At 41.2% G+C, this 18,130-nt stretch overlaps 1 protein-coding gene across 2 annotated transcripts in view; it reads left to right on the top strand.

Moving 5' to 3' along the window:
• The window catches only part of RUNX1 (RUNX family transcription factor 1), a 288,952-nt gene that overhangs the window by 194,141 nt on the left and 76,681 nt on the right, over positions 1-18,130 (top strand). For both annotated transcript variants that reach the window (XM_054048759.1, XM_054048767.1), the window contains 2 exons: positions 7,319-7,572; positions 13,184-13,340. In XM_054048759.1, coding sequence (XP_053904734.1) covers positions 7,319-7,572; positions 13,184-13,340 — 411 coding nt within the window. The remainder of the gene's footprint in view (positions 1-7,318; positions 7,573-13,183; positions 13,341-18,130) is intronic.

Here is an 18,130-nt window from a genome sequence, read left to right as displayed (position 1 = left end):
GCAACCCATAGTGGCTAGAGAGTCATATGTGGTTTGTTTACAGCTGTAATAAATTGATATTAAAATACAAATATAAGCAGTGCAGTATGCTGTTAATCATTAAAATACAAGTTGTGACTCCTGTTCTGAACTGATTCTTACGCATAACCTTCACAATATGTTATGACAATTCTTAGCCTTTGGAATACTAAGAAAGATTATGTTAGCAAAAAATGTTGCCTAATATATGTATAATTTACCTTCATATATAACAACCATCATTTCACTAGTAACTCTCATTTTATTCATGCAACCTGTTTATTTCATTAACTTCTATTCTTTCAGAGTATTTACACAGAATGATTCCACCTAGAGATTTTCACCATACAGTAGATTCAAATTATATTTCTCTGTTCATCATGCACAGTTCAGCAAAATGGAAGATGATAAATTAAATTAACCAAAAGATTAAAACATTCTTACTGCTGCCTTAACCCTGATAGACATGTAATATACAACATTCAAGTTCAACTTTATCAATTATCTCCATCACATATAACTCCTTGTTACAGCTTATTTTAATGTAAAGCCTGGCTTCAAGCTATTTAAAATGCTTTATTATTACTCTTGGTTTAGTAATACATTTCTTTTCAACATGGATAATGCCAGCTAAATGGTGCAGGGTTATAAGGATGAAATATTTCCCATGTCTTCTATTAAACATGGAAATTTTGTGTTTCCATTTTCCTTTGTATTTCTATATCATTTCCATTTCAAGTGACTAATTCAGATTAAGAAAGGATCACTAATGAGTGAAATTCAGCTCAGTATACTAATGAATTTTAAAACTAAAATGCCTTAAAACCACCTGACTAAAGCTGAAGAATCCTACTTGATTCAAAAAACAATCAAATTCTGTTGGTGTGTGTATTTTACATGATGTAATATATACAACTATGGAGATGTTACTTCACTGAAACTATTCTCCTTATCTATTCAATGTCTATAAAAAGGTTATCCACCACTAATATATCCCATATGTAATAAACATAGTAAACTGTATTTTATAAATCCCCACTTGCCTTTTTAATTGCTCCTAAAAATATAACGAAATAGATCAGAAGTAATTTAGACTTGAGATAATTTAGCACAAGGGAAAGTTGAACAGTGAACAGTTCACTGCAATGATTTAATACTACAAGTGGCAGAATTTAAAAAAAATACACAAAACGTGCTCTTGTTAAATGATGAGGTTTTAAAAAGCTTTTTGATTAAATCCTCGACCCTGTAATTCCCCAATAAGTATATTTAGTAACCCATGTATCCTTCATTCAATTTGTTATTTAAGGACATATTTTATATTTGCCACTGAAGGTTCTGTGAAGATACTATGTTGCATCCGAAGAAGTGGGCTGTAGCCCACGAAAGCTTATGCTCTAATAAATTTGTTAGTCTCTAAGGTGCCACAAGTACTCCTGTTCTTCTTTTTATGTTGTAAACAAATTTCGAACAACTATCAAGATCTTACCCTGTTAGTTCTGGGGGAAATACTAAAATTGCATCACCTATATATGTTACTAAAAAAACTGGAAGCTATAGAGCGACGAAAAGCCATTCTAAAATGAAACTGTTGTTCTCTTGTATAGAAAGAACTGCGTCTGTATGATGCATAAGAAACTTTTCGTTAGGGAACGGGAGATACCGCTCAGGACGCGTCGTAAATGTGGTGGTAGTGTGTTTGCAACGCAGTGAAAGTATGCAGTTTCTGCCTTTCAATAACGTTTAGCTCCCAGTAAAGGGGAAATTGCAGCTTCTGGGAGACATAAAAGAAGCGGGATCCTGAAAATATGAAATGTGAAAACGCTCCTACGTGCAACAGCGGAGCAATTTTAAAACAAATGTCTAGTGAATTTGCAAGATCACAGGCTGTGCTCATCTCCGGTGAATTAAATACCCATCGGAAGCCTTCTGCAGAGGATTATTGACTAACCAAACAGGCGGCATATTAGGAATTAAATCCCCCCCATGAACATGCCAATGAAGGACATGAATTCCCTGTCTCTGGGAGAATTACACAGAGAAATAATCCACGTTAGCTTCATTTTGTGTAAACAAGTTCGGGTGCAACTGTAGTGCTTTTCTTTTTGTTAAAAAAAAATTATTCCTAGCACCAGCCTTGTGAAGCTCCTCGCCCGGGCTCTGGTTGTGTTTGAATGCGAAGTGTTAGCCAAGTTGAACTTTTCCCTCTTCTGTCATGAACAGAAGGGCGCTGGAGCCGGACAGCGGCTGGCGATTGAGCCGGCAGGGTGGGGAGTGTGTAATGTGCCCCTTTCCATAACTTGGGTGGCACACGCCCTCCTAACAGCTGCTTTCACGTGGGGAACAGGTGTGTTGCCCTGCGCTCCTCGCACAGCCCAGGCTTGGCTGGCACAGGGAATGCAGCGCGGAACGAGATCTCTCTGCCTGTGCCCGCAGGGGACACGACTAAGGGGGGTCGTGAGAGCGGCTAAACACGCCTAACACGGTTGTTCCTCTTTCAGCCACGTCTTCTCGCCCGCAGAGCGGGCGCTGCCAGGGACGCGTCCTGCGAGTTGAACCCCTGAGCTCTTAGTTGTGTGGCTCAGGGATCAAACAGTTCTGCGCCCGCCATCTAATCCAGTCCCTGGTTCCCGGCTTGTTAGTTTCTGGAGGGGGGAGTTGGTGAACCCCTCCCAGCAATGGGCCCCACCCTGCCTATCTGAGCCGCCCGAGGCTAGGATCGCTCTTTACCAGTTACCCGCTCAACATTGCCACACTTGCAGATATAAACTGGGGAAAGAAGCATTTCGCCCAGAGCCTGGCTCAGCCGAGCGCTAGATACATGGCATCGTTCATCACCCGGACTCTTTTTCTCTGCTCAGAATCCGCTCTCGGGCAGCCTTTCTCTGGGCTGGGGGGGGGGGGTGTTGTGTGTGTCTCGGGCAGCCTTTCTCCGGGTGTGTGAGTGTGTGTAGCCTGTGCGAAGCTGTGCGGAAAGACCTGGCCTAGCTCCGGCGTGTTTTGCACCAGAGCTGGCTGAGCTGTTGCGGTTCCCTGCACGGGGCAAAGGACAGCCGGGCTCGTTCCCCGCCCGCGCCCTGCGGCTTCGCCCAGCTTTGCAGGAGAGTGCCGAGGAAAAAAGGCTGTTGGCCCCCTCTACTGTCCGCTCCGCATTGCTGCAGGGGGGAGGCGGTGCAGCGCCACCGCCTTCCCCGGGGTTTATTTGCTGTTTGATTTTGCATTACGGGTTTGGCTTGGATTGCGCAATAAACCGTAGGCAGCTCAGAGACTCAAGGAACAAGCCTTCAGCTCGCTTCCTCTTTGCTGTTAAAGGCAGGGCTTGTCCCTCCTGTTTCCACAGTACAGCTTTTAGCAATGGTTTTTATTAACCAACGTGCCTGCTCCCCCACTTCCCCTCAGTCATTGGGGGACCAGCTGTTGTTGCTTGCCCTTATCCCTGTTCAGAACTGCTGTCTAGCCTTGCACCATACCCCATATATCCCTGTGTGGGAGCAACTGCAGGGCCCTCCCTTGCAGCTGAGGCCAGGACTGGGGAGGAGGGTAAGGAAATAGCCCTTGAGGTGACACAGAGAGAGAAGGGGTGGAAGGAGCAGCTTCAGGAAGGAAGGAGAGGACAACTTTGTGGCCTCTAGGCCCGTGGGGCATCTCCTGGGAAGGATAAGGAGGCACAGGCAGGATGGTTATCTCAAAGGAGTGCTGGCTCTGGCATGGCCCAGAGATGTAATTTCATTAAATCATTAGCACAGTTTTAGGTCTTGGCTTGTTTAAATACTGCTGATGGCAAGGAGGGTATGGGCCAAACAGTGTCTGCCAAGTGGCTATATTAGCTCATGTTGGCCTTGTCTGTACTTGACATTTTCCCCTCAAAATGTCACATCTTTGCTACCAATTCAACTCCCCCAGCCCTATCAGCAGGAGGAGCACTAGTGTAGAAAAAAAGCACCAGCAGAAGCCTGCCTTGGTAACCTCTGTTTTATTTAGCTCACAAGGGTGTGAAATTTCAGGGGGGCAAGGCTAGCCAGGACATAGCCATGAGAGAGGGCAGCCGGAGCTGGGCCCAGAGCTGCTCTGCAGCACCCTCTGCCAGGAGTGACTCGTATTTGGCAAAGGGCAACTGCTTAAAAAAATCAGAAGAAAAACTAAACTAAACCCATGCCATCAATGTCCACAGTGAAATGCTACGAACAGAAATCCCACTACTTCCATTTTGACCAACGGCAGTCTAACAGCATGGCTTACCTTCGTGTCCTGAAATAAGCAGGACTTCTAAAGGAAAATACCCTGGATGCAGGGTGGCCAGTGCTGTGCTCCCTGTTCGAAAATTGGAGAGCTGTGTTTTAGAAGTGACTGGATCACCAATCCCACCATAGTGGTGCAGAGGGAACTGTATTTTTTGGCTGGGTCTATGACATTAGCTGTGTCTATGGCACTACCAGAGTGGTCATTCAGGGGCAGATCCTGAGAGGGAGAGGCAGAAGGGGACTATAATAGTAGTTTTGAGAGAGGGGTAGAGGCCCCTAGCTGTTGCTAGACTGGGGGTGAGTCACTGGGTTCTCAAGAGTGAAAGGACAGTTGGAACAAATGCTGCTGTGGTAAAAAAAAAAGAAAGTGAATGCTTGTGCAAGCTGTAGTTTGCTGGGCCCACAATGTTACTCAAACCTCATTTAACTTGGGACTGTGTAACAGCAGAAGGACATGGTGGGAACACAGGTAGTGCCATTCACTGGCTGAATATTTTGTGACTGAAATAGCATGATTTGTGCCTTTTTAAAACGTGATTTGCAGGCATATCTATGTTGGCCATTTGCCAAAGACTGCAATTGTCCTGGCCTCCCCTGTGAAAGAGATTCTAGAGAGACAAGGTGGGTGAGGTAATAGCTTTTATTGGACCAGCTTCTGTTGTGCACATGTTAAAAGCTCAGGAATATGACGGAGATTGAAATTGTATAAACCTGAAAGGACCCTAGAGGGAGGAAGGAAGAAGTGACAGATTAAAGTGGGGGAGGCGGGATAGACTTGCAAAACTGTGTATTTTGGGGCGAGTGGGTGCAAATATCATTACACATTTCAATATAGTCAGTCATCGTGATAAAGTTCAAGTGATTATATTTGGTGCCTGGGAGAGTAATTTTTCAAGGCAAGGCTGATTATGTACAGTTAACCCTGGTCCTAATAGACATCCCAGGAACCCACCAATCATCAATTGCCTAGTAGAGGTGGCTTTTAAATGTAGTTCAGACAAAACTGCAGTGAAACGGGGGGGGGGGGGTCTGAAAGGCTGGCTTAGGCCAGGGTTTGCTTGTCAGCTGCCATTCTTGGTGCTGGTGTCACTGCATATAATATCCTTTAGCATTAGCAAACCACAGGCAGGGAGCTAAGTGCATTATGCACAGGGCTGCTGCCGCTGCCCCCGCAGTCGGTGTTTGCGGTGGGGTCTGAGGAGCACCAGCAGCCGCACATGCTCTCTGCCTCTGTGTGTGTTTTGTGGTGGCCGCGGCATCCCATTGACACTTGGGCTCTTTACAGTAGCTCCGGCGGCAGCGCCCGGGCCAATTCCAGGAGCCCCCGGACTGGAGCCGCGCCCTGGCTGATACCGGAAAGGGATCTGATTGGCCGGCGTCCTCCCCATATGCAAAAGAGCTGAGGGAATGACATTCCTCCGCACTCTTACTGTAAAAGCAAATTCATTTCCAGTCAATCTCCATTCATAGAGCCAGAAGGGCGCAAGGGAGGCGGGAGGACCAGGCTTTCCAGATCAGCATGAGCAAACAAACAGCTCCTCACAGAAGGTCATAAAGCTGTGTAGCCTGTGTTCAGTAGGCAGCCATGAGGAAGCGTTCCCTGTGAGCACGTGAAGACTCTCAAGCTCTCTCAGCTGTGGAAATGGGCTTTTTTCAGAACTATCTTCGGGGCTGGATATTTTAACTTCTACCGAGTCTGTGAACTTTTGTCATTGTCCTGTGTGTATGTGTGTGAGTGCTCCAGCTCCTCTCTCTTTTCGGAAGGGACGCTCGCGGTCCTTTGCAAGCAGACATTAGTTTTTACTTGCCAGCTTTCAGTATCGATCTCGTTCAGGCGAAAAGAGAAAAAAGCGTGTCTCCGAAAGCAGAGTTCCACCTGCTGTGGTTAAAATATTGTCAAGCAGCTGGCTTCTGTGGCCGAATTAGAGGAAGATTGTCTCAGAGATTGCACACACACACACACACACAAAAAGTTGGCAGTGACTCACCAAACTGCTGCAGACTGTTGGTTGACTTCTGAAGAGTGTGTGTGTGAGAGAGAGAGCGCGCGAGAGAGCTGTTGCACACACCAAACCACAGAGAGAACCCACAATTTAACCAACATCCCCAAAACCACGTTTTCATGTGTGGACTTTTTAGCCTCAGAGCTTGAGATCGGCTGCGACCTTTCTAAGATTTAGGAGAGACTTTGTACCAAAGGCATTTATATCTATATTGAATTCCATGCACTGAACATTTTTTCAAAATTACTGACAGATCATGACACGAGTACTTCTAGAGCAACGCAAGTCGAACTACTGGAGCTGATTTTCAAGGCTACTTTAAAAACAAAAAACCCTGCAGAGACCATTAATGGATTTCTGTTGTGTTTAAATTCTCTGCAGATTATACTGTAAATATTTGATGAAGTACAGTATATGTGTGTGTCTGTGTATATATACATTGTTATAGTCAGCTGACCTTTGAAAATCCTAGCTCGCGCATTGTATTCTTTGAAGACTGAAGCCGATTTTCGCCATTTTAGAGAGCGGCTGTTGTCTATGGAAGATACTGATGTATTTTGTATTCTATTGGGACTTTAGAAAAATCACCTGGAAGAAACTGATAGGGAATTAACTCCAGGTTTTGCTTGTGTGTCTGAACGTGTGTCTTAGCTTTCCCCTGCCTAAATATTTCCCTGGTGTGCGGGATTTTTGGAGGGAGCTTTGCCTCTAATAACTCTTGTACCAACCAAAGACTAAATGTGCAGCCTTCACAGTACACCCCCGTGCGGAAGATTGTTTCGATTATTGGATTAACTCTTCTGTTTCGCAGGCCCAGGAAGCCAAAGAGTTAAAGCTCAGTTTATTCGCTGCCTCAAACTGCTCAGCAAAATTAACTTTGGGCCAGGCATAGAAACGACTCCCCTCCTTCCCCCCACCCCGAGTGCTAAGCCTGTATCCGTTTATGTTGGTCTCCAGAGGGCTGATCGCTGAAGAGTTACACTCGTGTCGCTGCTTTGTAAGAACTCTTGGGAGATTTTTCACTCAACAGGCTTGTTGTGATGCGTATCCCCGTAGATACCAGCACCAGCCGCCGCTTCACGCCGCCCTCCACCACTCTGAGCCCGGGGAAGATGAGCGAGGCGCTCCCGCTGGCCGGCCAGGAGAACAGCGGCGCCCTGGTGGGGAAGCTGAGAACTGCAGACCGCAGCATGGTGGAGGTGCTAGCGGATCACCCAGGGGAGCTGGTCCGCACTGACAGCCCCAACTTCCTCTGCTCCGTGCTCCCGACGCACTGGAGGTGCAACAAGACACTGCCGATTGCTTTCAAGGTATTTGGCCTTTCAGCATGTCTCTGAGGGAGGTATTAAACCGGGGAGGGGGGAATCAGTGGGAGCCAGGGGAGCGGGGGGGATTGGGACAACATACAAACTCCTCTGGTGTGCACACGGTCAGACTAGAAACGCAGCGTGCATCTCATGTAACTCCTTCCCGGACGGGGGCTGTTAATCTGGAGTTTGGAGATGTGTTTTAGGCGTAGTCCCACATAAGGAGGCCGGAGTTGCTGTAGGGACCGGCTCTGGGTATCCTGATTCACTGTGTTGCCCTTTATGCAATGTGGTGCACGCCGGTGAGTATAGCGGGCCCTCCTATTTAACAGTATTAGTGTATTGATTTGCTAACATGAGTCACTGGGAGAAAGGAAGCGTGGGGGCAGGACACTAGCTGTGGAGACTCTCTCTCCAACTGGTCTGTCTCTTCTTCTCATTCATAAACATACCATTAAGGAGTGGTTCTATAACAAGCAAAGAACAAGGAGCTGAGTGTGTCTCCCTACCTTGTGTAACAGGATGCAACAATCAATCACAGGGTGGATACAAGTATCAATAGCCTAAAATGACCCTTTCTGGACGGTAGTGTGTTTTGTACATAGAAATAACCCACGACAATGGGAACAGGGCACTTTTAAAAATCGGAGTTTTGGGTACTTCTGGATGAATATGTTTGTAAGACCATAAAGTACTACAGGCCACAATGTTCAAAGTTCTGTGTAAAGTTTCGCACTTACACTGTGTTGAAGGCGCCTAAATAATGGAAACTAAGAGGTGCTAAGCCCCCATTTGTGTAGAGTGGCAGGTGTACATCCCTTTTAAAAGTCAGCTCTTTTTTATTTTGGTACCCAGTTTAGTCAGCGGTTTATTCTGAGCAGATAGTGAGTTGGAAAATAATTCGTTTGTTGTTAAATATATCAATGTTTTTCCAGATTATTTTTTAAATCCAGCCCACCTTTGGCAGCTCCATCTATGAAAGGTGCTGGCTTTTCTCCTGATGGAAGTCACTAAAACTTCAAAGGTTCGAAACACTCGCGTAAGGCCCCTTATTTATGAATGCTGCAGTTCTTGCAGAAAAAGGATGCATGATCTCGCGGTTTCATAGACCATCAACTTTCCACCGAGGGTGGTGGTTTAAAATGAACAGAGAAGAGAGAGAAGTTTAGAAGCTCTTTTTCCCTTTTGATTTTGTTCGTACTTGGAGTTGCTGTAGTACACTTACCCAGCCTGTCTGAAAATGTATGATTGTTTTCTTAAAACAAAAACAAAGAAAAACCCACAAGTGTAAAACTTTAGCAGGACCCCATCTAAGAGATATGCTTGTTCTATATGCTGATATCGACCCCACTGAAGTTTTGTGTCTGCCTCCCTGGATAATCAGTACAATGTGTCTTTACAATCAAGAAGAGTAAAGAATGTAGATTACATTTAGAATATAATTGGTATAGCTTTTCTTGTCTACGTGCTCCGATTTCCTCTTATTTGGATTCAAGTACTCAGTCCCCCTTACCCGCTTTAAAAAAAAAAAAAGACTTTGGCCTATAAATAATTTGTTTATAATGCTGAACTCCCTCCCATTGATTTATGTTTCCAACCATGAAAAAAACAACAACACGTTTTTAATTGTCCCCAAGGATGAGCCCCTGTTACTCCCCTAAAGCTTTTAATGGCGTTAAATGGTTACATTTAAGATCGGGAGTAGGACAGTTTGAATCAGCCTGTTCCTTTCACACGGGACAGGGTTCTTTCCACCAACTTCACCGCTGCCAAACCAGATCAGAGCAGTATCCATTTGATTACGTGGGGTAATCAGTTGAGCTCTTAAAGCCTTAATACGTATCAGAACAGGGCTTTTAGGATAAGCACAAGTGTTTATTTTGCCTCCCGAGGGTTTTGTTTAGGAAGAGAGGGCAGAGGTGGGAGAAAGGAAGGTCAAGTCGGAATGATCAGTTCCGAAAACCAACTAGGGTGACCAGATGTCCCGATTTTATAGGGACAGTCCTGATATTTGGGGCTTTTTCTTATATAGGTTCCTATTACCCTCCACCCCCGTCCCAATTGTTCACACTCGCTGTCTGGTCACCCTACCAAATCCCCCTTCACACAAGTTGATGAATTTTTATACCATTAACCATACTAACCTGTACACAACTGCAGGTAAGTTGCTGGGACGCTATAACACTACAAGGCAAAGTTAATTCTTTAAAAATAGACTGGGGAAAAAAACCCTCTGGGTCCCTAAGGGAGCTAGAGAAGCGAAGTCTCGAAATCTGGCTGATACTTTTGAATTCACTTCTTCTATTTCAATGCGCTCTTTGGCGCAGGCTGCAGAGCAGCTGGGGACTGGCCAGCGTGGCGCGTTTGAAACCGTTTCCTCCTACCCTGTATTGGAAGGGGAATGAGTCAATAATGTGATTAATACCCAACGCCTGCCCCGCTCCTTCTAAACGTAGACGGAGCACGCAGTGTTTCCACCCGGCCACCTTTTCTCCCCTAGCGCCTCCGAAATGTTGCTGTCTGGTTCCTACTGGAGCTGAGAGCTCCGCAGCTAAAAGGGCTCAGTTCCGCGCTCCTGTTTCTGAGCGGATCGTTTGTAATGCCATGTTTGAATGAAGAGTGAGCTTTTCTCAGCCAGGTGAATGGCCAGGCTAGGAGGAGGGGAAGGGAGGGTGGATTGATGGGGTTACCTGCCCTCAGCTTTTTTTCTGTTAGGAACTCGCGCGTTATGTTTTAGATAACTACACCCCCTCCCCGCTACTTTTGCAAACAAAGTAGGGGAGTCAAACGCTCTAACCTGACAAGATTATTCATTTCTAACATTAAACCACACACACATTCAAGCAAAGGTACAGCGTTTCCTGGTGAACCTCTGAAATCCTGAGTCCATCTGCCTTCTGACTAGGTCTGCAGCTCCGCTCCCCGCCTCGCTGCTCACCATCACCAAAACTCCCCGGCTAGTGGGAACTCCTGGGGAATGAGACCTGACGTATTTGACTAATTATAAAAACAAACGCAATCTAATTGTAAATATTACTGTGTGTTTTCCAAATCGTCCCTTTTGAAAGTATTCCGATCCATTTGAAAATAATCTATATCGTGCGAAAACTGGGTAACACATAATACCTAGTTGCACAGAGTTCGGTTCAAATCATTTATATACTGCCAAGATCTTATGCTCAAATATAGGAGTGGGATTTTTAGGGAACTTGGTAATATTCATTGTACCAATGAAAACCAAGAGATTTCTACAGATTGATATGATCTCTTTCCCCCTGTTCGTACACTCCACACAATAAAATAAAATAAAAAATTAAAAATCACTTCTTGCATATAGTCTTTAGAATCAGAATTCCATTTTAAACCAAAAACATCCAGGATTTTCTTTCAAAATAAAGGAAAGTTAACAAGGAATTTAAATATTGTAAATTGCAATGATTGATGCAGTTTAATAACAAATTATAATATAGGTTAATTATTCAATATACTGTTAGGAAATCATCTAAATCCTAATTTAAAAGACCAATTTTGGTTGGTTGGTGAACCAAGATTGGGAGGTTTAGGTGTGCTGTGGCATGGGTTTGCTGATATTCTGCCCAGTTCTCTGAAGATATATTTCTAAAAGCTGAACAGTAAAACAAAATACTAGATATCTCCAGTCAGCAAGTTCCTACTTATCTGTTTAGTCTGTTTTATAATGTAAATGTTTGTATTTCGTCAGTGCCTATCGTTTATGACTTTTCATTCCAGTTTTTCTTTTTTCTTGTGTGTATGCACACGTTTTTATACTATTTTTATAGTAGTTTCTTCAAATAGCTTATCATAGAAGTTTTCTTTGGTGAATTGTAAATATGGTGAATTTTAAACATATTCTTTTTTCAATTTAAGGGCATTATCTCAGTAATTCATGAAGGTTTGTTCGCCACTTAATATACGCATGCAAAATTCCTTAAATAATCACACAAATACTCATGTAAAACAGGGTTTTCCTAGATGTTCTTCCTTATACCTGAAGTCTTTAATACATGTAGAATAATTATTTTATTACAGGCTTTTTAAAAAATAACTTGGTAAGCACATCAGGTTCATGAGTGTGGATTTTGAAAGCCAAATTGCCACATCACACAACCGTCTGGAGAGAGAAAACATTGCATACCAAGAACAGGAGGATTTGAAATACATAGTGCTGATAATACGGCATTTTTGCTGTGTACAGATGAAAACAAAAAACAAAAGCATGGGCTGCTGAGGAGGGCTGGGGAAGAGGAAGTAGAAATATATGCACAAAGAGGGAATTTCGACACAATGAGCACAACTCTATATGTGGAATCAAGAATAAGGGTTTAGAACACATCAGAGAACATTAGGGTGCAGAGTGTAGCCTATGTAAGAGAAGGAGAGACTAACTTTTGAAATGTTATGGGAATTATTATGAGTAAGAAATAATTATAATAAAAGGAATAGGTAAAGGAGCTGTGGACCTGTTTAGAAATATCAGTGTGATGTGAGAGAAACACATAAACTGAGTTGTGAAAAGTAATGAGACATTTTAACTACATGAACATGAACTAGAAAATGCTAAGAGGAAGGGAAAAAAATCAAGCAGTACTTCTGAGGACACGAAGCAGGACTGCTTACTTCCTCTTAAAATCTATACAAGAAGAAACTAAAAAGGGCTAGATTTTATTATAATCATTTTATTTTATTTTATTATTTCACTTGTGTAAAACTGGTCTAAGCGCAGTCAGAACTGGGTCTTGCACAAGAGTTTAAAATGAAATTAAATACTAAAATGGTTAATGAAATGAGAACTGTGACACAGTTGAGAGAAATCAGAAAAGTTGAGGCTAGAAATCTAAATATCATGTAGCACATTGTATCAGAAATGTAGCATCATGTATGTTCCTAAATATTAGGTGATATTTTGTAGATATTGGCACTGCTGAAACACAATGGAAACATTAGTGACAGAGCTTAAGCCTTTGATTTAAATGTTTTGGGTTTTATCAGTTCACATTACAATTTTAACAAAGGTTTGAGACCGTTCTAATTTCATTAACTTGCTTTCTTGTTTCTAAAAGGAAAAAAGAAATGGTTTTGTGAACAGTGATCAAATGTATATTTTGGGTCTGACTTCCCACAGTTTTGCACTGGTGTATCGGCATTGAAATCAATGAAATTACATGACACAAAACTGGATTGACACTGTGGGGAATCAATTCTGTTATGTCCAAGAAACAATAGGCCTGGTTTTGCTCTTGCACTAATTTTATACCAGTGTAATTCTATTGACTTTGATGGAGTTATTCCCGACGTGCTCTGATGCAATTGAGATCAGAATCAGGCCCTGTTGTTTTGATTTATTTATGTATTGGTAAATTTAAATGTATGCATGTTATGTGTATTGTACATATTTATGTGCATTTAGGTGGTTTAGACATGTATAGTTACAAATATTTTTATCTGGCTCTGTAAGCTACATTTGGAAATATATCCTATTTTCTCCAAGTAGCTTTTTAGTTTATATAATTTGTTGCTTTTCCCCTTTTCATCAGGGTATTTACTGATACATTTCACTTACGAAGACTGAGGATTCTTCTATTTAATCTTTCAGGTAGTGGCCTTAGGCGATGTTCCTGATGGGACACTGGTCACAGTAATGGCTGGAAATGATGAAAACTACTCTGCAGAGCTCAGAAATGCTACAGCTGCCATGAAAAACCAAGCAGCAAGGTTCAATGACCTCAGATTTGTGGGTAGAAGTGGAAGAGGTACGTATTTGCTCACATCTATATTTTGACTATGTTTACTACTTGAATCAAGTTTCAATTACTTAGGGACTATTTGAACACAAAATATGTCCAGCTTCGGCACTGGAGAATCCTGCAAGATCTGGCTTGTGCAGACTCTCACAGTACAGAAACTGAGCACACATTTGTATTGTTTTACACAAGCCAATCCTCATTATGATTTACACTTCCTAACAGTGTTCTTATTTAAAAGCATATCCAAAAGACAATCCTGATTGTGCCCTTAGTTACACGGTGCAAGCTCATTAGCTTTACTGAAATCAAGGTGATTTCATTGGTGTAACTAAGGGCTGAACATAGCCCCTACTTCAGATTATATTAATTTGTGAACAGAGCCACAGCTTCAGCTGATGTAAATCGACATGACTTTATTGTCCAAAGCAATGGTTGATAACTCCACTCCTAAGGGACAATGAAACTTTCTATGGTAAAGATAAAGCTTGTCTGTTCAGGAGTCAATGTTCTGGGGGTGCGTGATGGGGTGCAGGGTCTTTTCCCCCAGGCTGTGGAATGAGCTCACTCAGGAGCTCAGGACCATTCCAGACCTCCCCATCTTCTGCTCCAAGTGCAACGTGCGCTTCCTTGACCTTGCTTTCTCTAACTTTAACCATATAGCAACATGTGTGTATATGTATGTATGTATGCGGGGGGAGGTGTATCTATATAGGTTTTATTTTTTTATATTTTACATATAAATTCCACCACAAAACACTCCACTGCACACACTTTTCCCCCTGGGGAGAGGAAGAGAGAACAAACACATGGCAGATGTTAGTCACATTGCTTAATGTAGGGCACTGAGATACTACAATGATGAGCATAGTATAAGAACCTGAATAGACGAGAATGGAAGACTTCACTGGCTGAGGATCTGGTCCTCTGTATCTCTTTGGTGACTTTTAATTCCAAGTAAGAATAAAAAGGTGTCATTGCTATTTGTAACAACTGAGATTTGAAATTGATATAGAATATAATTCCACCCCAAAAGATGCTAAAATCCATAAATTATAGTATTAGCACACACACAGTTCATTCATTAACACATGAACAGATGATATGGGGCCTGATTCAATGGGAAAGACTCCCATTGACTTCAGTGGGCTTTAGTTCAAGCCCATAATCATAGAAAACCCAAATTGTAAACAGCCATGTTTATATAACAAGATAATTTTATGAACTCATCTTACGCTGTTCTCCTAACTCATGTAATTAGTCCCATGAACTGTTCATGTGAATAGGGTCTGTTTGCCTGAATAAGGATTGCTGAATCAGGCCCATAGCAGAAAAGCCGATGAAAATTTGAAAATACAGCCTTCCAGTTTTAGGGTAAGGCACTAAAAGTATTTCATATTCAGCATGCTTTCATAAAGTGCTTACAAATATATTGTTCTTCTGTTAAGTTCTTATCTTAAAGTGAAGTCAAAACATAAGATTTGGCTGACTAAATACAATGTTGTCAGTTAAGGTTAGTTCAGTGTTGTTAAATTTATAAACCAAAACTGACATTATCTGGTGCATTCAAGTAGGTTAGTTTTACCAGTTGTTTTGAGATCTGTTGTCTCTTTGGAACCAGACAGAGCCCTTTAGGCTTATTGTTCTTCCCCACCCCCATTTTTATTCGTCTGTGTACTCTCTGAGTGACCTAGTCTCCTCTTGATGTGTGTGTGCATAACTCCTATAAACATGAACGGTGTTATAAGCATACTTCAGGAGGATTGCATAGCTGGCCCATTCCTGTTCCTTGCAAAGCTTCATATTACAATGGAAGTGAGATCAGTCTTTTGACTGAGGAAGTTACACTGATTATACACAGCAGAATTTATTTGCTTTTGAAATGAAACTTGTATTTTGTAGATTTTTTTTCTAATATAAAATCCATGTACAATTTGAGAAAACCATACCCCCTGGAACAGATTTAAAAATGAGACATAAATTCAGAAAGCAAATACATTTTAAGTGTAAAATATCCAACCAGGCCTGAAATGTCCTGTAGCTTCATTAGCCTGATATCATTCAAACCTGGTTGTTTGGGTTAGCTTCAGAATCCAATGCGAGGGGGGAGACTGCAGTTGAAAATGTAGCTTAGTAATGCTAAGGAAGGATAATAATAGGGTAATGCAGGGATAATTATATCCATTTACTGAAAACATAAGAGATGCTGTAATGTATAAAAGTATCAGTCATTAAACATGTTCATTTGTTATATTAAAGGTTCCACCTTTTCAGTAAATGGTATTTGCATTATGATTCAGAGATGAGTGTTTAGAAAACATTTTGAAGATTCAAATGAATAGCTGGCAAAGTGGTTGAGAAGCTAATAAAAATAGACTTGCAGTTTGGTTCCTGGCCATGCTAATGAAGCTAGAAATCACAACTGTGGTCTGTATGATTTTTCAAGGTCAAAATTTGATAGCTGAGAGAGAACACTAATTGTCCAAAAGAAAAACCTTGTAGTGAAGATTTTTGTAACCATTTACTCTGCTAATACCTTTTGGTTGCTAATAACAACAATCATTTATATACAATTAGAAGTTTTATTTAAAAAAATACTGGGCTTGCTGTGATATCTTAGATTTAAAAAAGGTTATATGGGGACCTTGAATGGTACTAATCAGTCTTGGAGGTTTAATCTCATAAACTCCATTAGCTATCCAAATTTTGAGTGAATGACTAATATATGTTTTTGTTTACTCATATAACACTGAACTGTTTTCCAAAGGTGTGGCTTGTTTGCATTTGGGTGCATGATTTCTGATGTTCTGTTCTGTTGCGTTTGCATAAAGCCTAAATAATAAGGTAGCTGCTGCATCAAAGTGCATTGCTTCTTTTGATTCTTTAGTATAGGAAAATCAAGTGAAACTCTGTTTGCTGTGTAATATTTGAGCTTGGGTAAATTCAGCTCCCAACAGTGGTAATGTGATGCCAATTATACATGAACAGCCATTGGAAGTTTGAGTCAGTTATGGTCATTGTGGATACCATTTGTGTGGTTTGAATTACTTGAAATCACTACTCTGATGTAACAAAGAAGGGCTCTACACTGTGACAATTCAAGTTCATGCCTCACTTTCTCTTATGATATGTCAGTTATCATTGGAGGTGTAAACATCACTGTTAAAAACCTCACAGAAATGTTGACAATCCACTTCTCATTTTCAGAGGATAGAAAATAATCATTCTCACTAATTTTAACAATTACCCTTAATTCTGACCCTCGGCGGTGCTGTAAAAGGAATGTGAGACATTAACTGTAAATATAGGTAACTATAGCTATTGTTTCATGTGTCCTTATTTAAGACAATAGGTCAGATTCTCACCTATGTAAATTGACGATGCTCCATTGACTTTAATGGAATTACACTAGTTTACAACACTTGAGGATCTGGGCCTGTGTGCACTTTGATGCACAAGTTTGTGCCAAATAGTGGCTGAAAGATAATCAAATAACTGAGCTATATTTCGATGTTCATTTTACATTTAATAGTGAAGCAACAGGCCTGTATTGCTATTGCTGGGCATACAGTGTGATGTTCATTATTTTAAAAAAAAAAAAAAAAAAAAAAAAAAACTTGATTTTCTTGATACCAACACAGGAAAGTGAGGGTATCACAGATCTTCAGAAACACCAGGATGTTGTATTTAGGAGACTTGGCTTGCCCTCCAGTACAAAGCAGATTTGCATTGGAATTGGCTGATGTCCAGGATTACTATTCCTCACCCTCAGTTCAGAATGCCACTGGGAAAACCTGCCTGTCTGGCTTGTAGGCCTTAGTAAGTAATTTCTAAAAGAACAATGTAGTTTAAGGCTTAAGAAACTTTAAGCTTCTCTGCCTGACAAGCTGGTAAACATCTTCCTTTATTTTTTTCTCCCAAATTTTCCCTTCATTCATTCATTTTTCAAATGTAATTATTCTGTACCAATGCAAAGTATGTAGCTATTTCATCATAATAAGCTATATTAAGATAAAGCTAACACGGAAAGCCAAATACCCCACAGGAAGTTCACTGGCTAAAATTAAAAAGAAATAGTTATTTTAGAGAGGGAAAGTTTCAGGGTCTGGTGGACACTACATTGATTCCACATGGAATCATTTATCCAAATAACTGTCTGCTTTGTAGGTGGCAACATTTTTTTGCATGCTTTCTGGGTGAAAACTACTTTGAATGGGTTAATATATTAGTAATTGATGTGAATGTATCTTGGTTTACCTGCAGAAGCTGTCAATCTTACCTTTAAACATTTTTCTGGAGTTTAATGATTATTATAACTAGTTTTATTGCAAGATCTTTTTAAATAGTTTTTTTTAAGAAATAAAAATGAAATTTAAAAATTCAGCAACTGGCAGGGTCAGAACCACATGAATAATTTGGCAGATAAGAATATGCCATTTTTCATTTCTATGAAACATAAGAAAATGTAAGTCTGTGCCACTGGTTTTCACTTCACTGGCCTATATGAGAACACTTGGAGGATATTACAAGACATAATCAGACATATTCATTTTAGGTCTCTTTCTTCAAGACATACATTTGAGGAAGAAATCTCAGTTTAAACTGGAATGTAGATGACAGAAATGTGCTAACAAGTTACTGGGCCAGATTCTGAGTTCATTTGGTTTTTACTTGCCTTCTAATGGCAGAATTTGACTCATTCTGTGTAGCTTTGTTTTCTGACATATTATTTAAGGGCATTTTTGTTAAACTTTGCTTTTACTAAAAGTTAAACTCATTTAAAATTATAGTATTCAGAG

The sequence above is a fragment of the Malaclemys terrapin genome, chromosome 1 (assembly GCF_027887155.1).
Source record: "Malaclemys terrapin pileata isolate rMalTer1 chromosome 1, rMalTer1.hap1, whole genome shotgun sequence".
Taxonomy (NCBI): Eukaryota; Metazoa; Chordata; order Testudines; family Emydidae; genus Malaclemys; species Malaclemys terrapin.
This window is presented reverse-complemented; position numbering and strand designations above follow the sequence as displayed.